This window comes from Thalia democratica, chromosome 2 (assembly GCF_965202585.1).
Source record: "Thalia democratica chromosome 2, ktThaDemo2.hap1.1, whole genome shotgun sequence".
NCBI classification, from domain to species: domain Eukaryota; kingdom Metazoa; phylum Chordata; class Thaliacea; order Salpida; family Salpidae; genus Thalia; species Thalia democratica.
Genome location: NC_139166.1, coordinates 13,037,546 through 13,042,810, shown reverse-complemented (window position 1 = coordinate 13,042,810; position 5,265 = coordinate 13,037,546). Strand labels below are relative to the sequence as shown.

At 25.1% G+C, this 5,265-nt stretch overlaps 1 protein-coding gene across 1 annotated transcript; it reads left to right on the top strand.

Moving 5' to 3' along the window:
- The first annotated feature begins 3,188 nt into the window (after nucleotides 1-3,188).
- LOC145850068 (ER membrane protein complex subunit 3-like) lies at nucleotides 3,189-3,965 on the top strand. The gene has a single exon (XM_082955213.1). It carries the CDS (start codon nucleotides 3,189-3,191, stop codon nucleotides 3,963-3,965), a length of 777 nt encoding a protein of 258 aa, XP_082811339.1.
- The last annotated feature ends 1,300 nt before the right edge of the window (nucleotides 3,966-5,265 follow it).

Sequence of the window (5,265 nt, the reverse complement as noted above, 5' to 3'; positions counted from 1 at the left end):
GTAAAATGTTAACCAATTGTTTGGAAGTATCTGTATATAAAAGTTTGTTAAACTTATTTATCAATCAAAATATTTATACAAAAAAATAAGAATGTTCACTAAAACAGACTATTTTATTTATCTTAGTCTGTAGATAACAACTCGCTACTATTAATTGATCTTTATTAATATTAAAAATATTTATTAATTTCAAAAAATTTATTGATCTTGTCGAGGACAAGACGTATAAAGGTATCCAAGTGGTGTACAACTTAATAACTGAAGGGTTCTTCGTGCACCAGGTCTTAGAACCAAATGTTTTTAGTGTTCTTTGTCATTCAATATTTAAAAAACTAAGTATTATAGTTTAAGTTGAAGAAAAATCAGACTTATTATTAAAACTGACAAAATTTTCTATTTATTTTTCACACGTCAAACTTTGACATTATAAAGAGTTCTGAGTCTTTAATGTTCACTATAAAGTATTCATTTAAAATATTGTAAAGTTTTATTGACAGAGTTATTTTTATGTTGTTTTATATTTGGGTTGCAATCTATTTATTGTTACTTATAATTTTTGAAGAACCTATATTAAATGAAACACTGTAAACTTTGTGATTTTTAGTTGAATAAAATTTCACTATAAGGAAATTTAAGGTTAACTTCACTAAAAAAGTTTAGCAAAAGAAATAAATTGGTAAATAGATTAAACAATGATACTAAATGTAACAAAAGTAAGTTGCTAAAATCATTTCAAAGTTAATCTGCTAATAAAAATATGAAAATAATTAATTATATGCTAAGTTTTCATAGCATGCATTAGTACATAACTTTTTAGAAAAAATTCAAAAACAGAATAGATATAGTTTTTTACATAATCTAATTATTCCATTTTGTTGGGCTTTATTTATTCATAATTTTTGTATTTAATTTTTATTAATATATTAATTTTTGTAATTCTCAGTAATTTTCGTAATTAATTGAAGTACGTTGATTCAAAGTCTATTGTAATATTTAACAAAAGTCACAAACAGTATATAGGTATTTATTAATTTCACTTTAACTTCGAACACTTCAGATATTAAACAGTATGTTTCTTAATTTTACACAATCTGCTTTATGCATTTGGACAGTTCATGTAAGGTATAAACATATTTATTACTTACTTTAGTTATATATTCAAATAATGTTTTAAATTACATGAAGTTAATAAATAGACTGAATAATTCTTAAAACATTATTAATGGGCCATATCTCAAAGAAAAACAAACATTTAGATAAAATAAAAAACTTAGTTGTAGGTCTAAATAATAATATGATTGTAACATAGTTGAAAAAATAAGAGTATATAAATTTAATATCTATTTACAACTATTCAATTTTACAGAGTTTTGAAACTTATTCTAGTCATATCTTAAAAATTAATTTAGATATAAAAAAAAAAAGTTATTAGAAAATTTAGAAAATGTTACATAAAAGTTGTAAGAAACTTATTAAGTTATAATGGTAATAAAACAGTTTTATCTAGCTTTACTAAATACCATTCTGATATAAAAATATTATAGATTTTTATATTAAAAAACCAAAAAATGACATAAACTCAATATTTTGTTGTGTATGTCAGATCATATTTAAAGCGTCTGATTAAAGACATGGCGGATCGGTATTACAATAACATTTTATAGTATTTAAGTTTGAAAAAATCTATAATAAATTTTACTAAAAATAATTTAACATATTATTGTTCATTAAACGGAAAAAAAGCGCTCAAAACGTTTGATTCAAGAGCCTGGTGTACAAAAAAACCTTATGGCTATCGGATCATACACCACCGACACAGTTAAATGTCTGGTTCAGGACAGGTTTTGTTGTACTATAATGTTTTAATCTATTTTTATTACAATTAAAAACAACAAAAGTATATTTAATAAATAAATGATAGTTATATAACTTTTTGTAGATAAAAAGGAAACTAAAAGCAGAAACGTTCTAAAATGTTGATTTTTAATTTACCAAAAACTTATGTTCTGCTACTAAAAATTGATTTAAACAAATGAAAACTTTATATGAAACGTAAAATTTAATAAATTAAATTTACGTTATTTTTCGAATTTCTATGGCGTTTTTGTGTATATTAAAGTCTTTATGATGATTATGATCTGTTAAAGCTGAACATGTATGAATAAAAAAATATATTTTTAAAAGTAACTGATATAATATGTTTACCTTTTTTTTTTAAGATGATTAGAAATTTAACTTGTGTTTTTCGTTTAATTTATGTCTTTCTTAAACTAGAAAGCTCAATTAAAAAGTTTTATTAAAAAGCTACTCGACTTACCTAGTTTTTTGTAACTAGTAATTATAAATGTATATTTAAACAAAAAATCAATGCAATGTCGTTTTAGATAAAACTACTTATAGCTCTTGTAATACAACGACTTTTTTCAACTATAGTCTATTAGTCACTAGCTGTACTTCAATAAAACACAAGCTTTTTTTATTACCTGCCCTGTTAAGAGTTAAAAGTGTTAAATAAATAAAAAATATAGTTCTTTTTTGACTTTGAATTTTTTAAGAATTAAATCAATATTTTCGGAAAAAAAAAGTTTTTGCAAATATGAAAACAGGTGACTTTTTTATTACCTTATATAGTTTAATTAAATTTTATTTAATTACTTATTTATACTTAATGATCAATTTTAAAATAAGTAACGGCTAAAATATCATCTCTTTGTTTGAGCGTCTAGAAGTCGTTTATTATGACAAAACGTAAGAAAAAAAGATTAATTAACGTTGATTACAAACTTCAAAAAATTTAAGTTTACAGTAACTATGTTAATGATAGTAGGCAATGGTAATAGTTATAACTTTTTAACAAGACTTGATAATGTTATTTTCAGTTTATATAAAACTTAAATTTTAAGAAGGCTTAATCAAATTTTAGTTATTTTTAGACTGTTTTCTAATTAAAACAAACGTAGTAAGTATTTATCTAATCAAATTATAGTAAACTCTAAATTTTAGACTTTAAACAGATTTTATCAATTTAATTAAAGCTAAAAGCATAGTATAAGGTTGTCCCTTTAGTAAGTTAACTTTTATAAAAGTCTAAGTTTATGTTTGCATTAATTTTAGTTATTCAGACAGTTTTCTAAATATATTTGTTGCTTTATTTATACTACTGTAGTGTATTGCTTACAACAGATATAATGTCTGAAATGAACTTAAAGCTTGATCCATCAATTTTCTTTTGGGTGTTGTTACCTCTTGCTGCTGTTGCGCTGATGGCCGAAGTCACGTTTTGCTACTTGCTGGATATTTATCACATTAAAGAGAAAATAGAGAAGGATGATATCCGTAAGGCTCAACTACTGAAGAGATCAAGAAACTTAAGAAAAAACTGTGGGTTTCTACCAAACACGGCCTTTCAAAGTAGAAAGAATTTCCTCCTTAGAGACGGCATCTCAATTTTGTCCACTCTAAACTTAGATGAAAGTTTGAGTGCTTATTTTGTAAGGATAATCAGATCTGCTTGGGAAAGCCCAATAAAAACGTTTCTCTTGGTTGTCACGGAAACTATCAACACACTGAAGTCGCCCGAATACCGAGTTGTTTGTCCTTGTTTATCAATGTTGTTTGGAGGCCTATTAGTTCTAAAACTCCCTTTCCAAGTACCATCCAACTTTAACGCCGTTTTCCATTGGAATGTAGAAATTGAGGGTCTTGAATCCAGTTACGTCTCGGCCATGTCCGCCCACCATCTTGTCCTCTTCGTATTCGCCTATTACTGGATGCCATTTTTGAAGCGAAAACCGGCGGAGGACATTGCAAATGAGTTGCAGCTGAACTTTGTGGAAAGCCACGAAACAATCAAGAATGACGTCAAGCGGTTTTACATGGAAGAAATGCTCGCACTGCTTGATGCGGAGCATAAAGACGAGATTGGAAATGCAGCGGATTTTGTAATGGCTGAGTATAAATTTTGACTATGATGAATATTGACTGAGTTGTTACGGCTAAAATTATAATTTTGTTATTATACTGACAGCTTTGCGTTTAGATGAGAATGATGTATTTAAGTTTTAGCGTTTAGTTTTTGGTGCTATATGTTAGTTTCTGTTGTCTAAAAGCTGTATTTTTTAATGCTGCTCCAAATTAAAAAATATTACCAGTTTCTAAATTTTTTTATTATTCATTAATTTTTCTTATATAGAATCTATAAACTATACAACTTAAATCTATTGAATATCAAAGTAATTTGTCATTATTTTATAATCGAAAAACTTTTAGAAGTAAAAAAAATTTATCTTATGGATAAAATCTTGAGAAAAATTTCCCATTAAAACTGATTACTTTGTTCTTATATTTACGTATGAAAAATGGCTTGTTTTATAAATAAATTATTAGTGTTAAAAACAAACATACAAAAGTATTTAACGATTTAAATAGATAACATAATGAAAAGGCTGGAACAAACATTTGAAAATGAGGAAGTTATAACCTCTTAAATTGGCTTTTATAATATAGTATTCATTTCACTTGTTATACATTTTGGCTCAAACTCCTTTTTCAATGAAGCAGCTTAATTTTTACTCAAACAAGCTCCAAAAAGCGACTAACTTTTGTTTAGGGCTTATATAAAAAGTAGATGTCTCATTTTTTTTTCGTATTTTTTTTTGCAGTTTGTTTTTATTTTTCGTTTGCATTAACTAATTCGTAAGAAGTTATTAGGTTAAAAATAGACATAAGCTTACTACATACGAGCTTGCTTCTAATAAAAAAAACCTAAACTAATTTATTAATTTCGATAAAAATGAAATAAAAAACATGTGGTTTTTTTCAAACTTATGCTTTTATAATTGTTTAGATAATTTAAATTAGCATAAATATTATACACAATCAAAGATTTTTTTTTATGTTACTGTTTAGTGTAAAACTATTCCCAGACTGTTTTTGTTCTAAGTATATTACATACAAATAAGCTTAAAAACTTTATATGTAGCAACAGATATTTTAGGCTGGTTAATTATTTTCAAGGTATACTTTTATAAAAATAGTGATAAAAAAACCTATTTTACTTTAAAAGTAGAATTGGTTTGTAAGATGTTTTAGTTAAACTGAGTTATAAAGTAACCGTTTTTTATTTTTTGTTTATGTGACACATACTTATACTATATTTACTGTATTTAAATGATTAGTTTGTTTATAAATCATAAAAAAAAAGTCTCTCAAAAAGTTCAGAGTATAGCAAGTAATTTAGGCGTTTAATTTGTTTTTAATTTTACA

Bases quoted from the DNA above. Each gene is read 5' to 3' on its own strand.
- LOC145850068 (XM_082955213.1), top strand. From the start codon at position 3,189: ATGTCTGAAATGAACTTAAAGCTTGATCCATCAATTTTCTTTTGGGTG.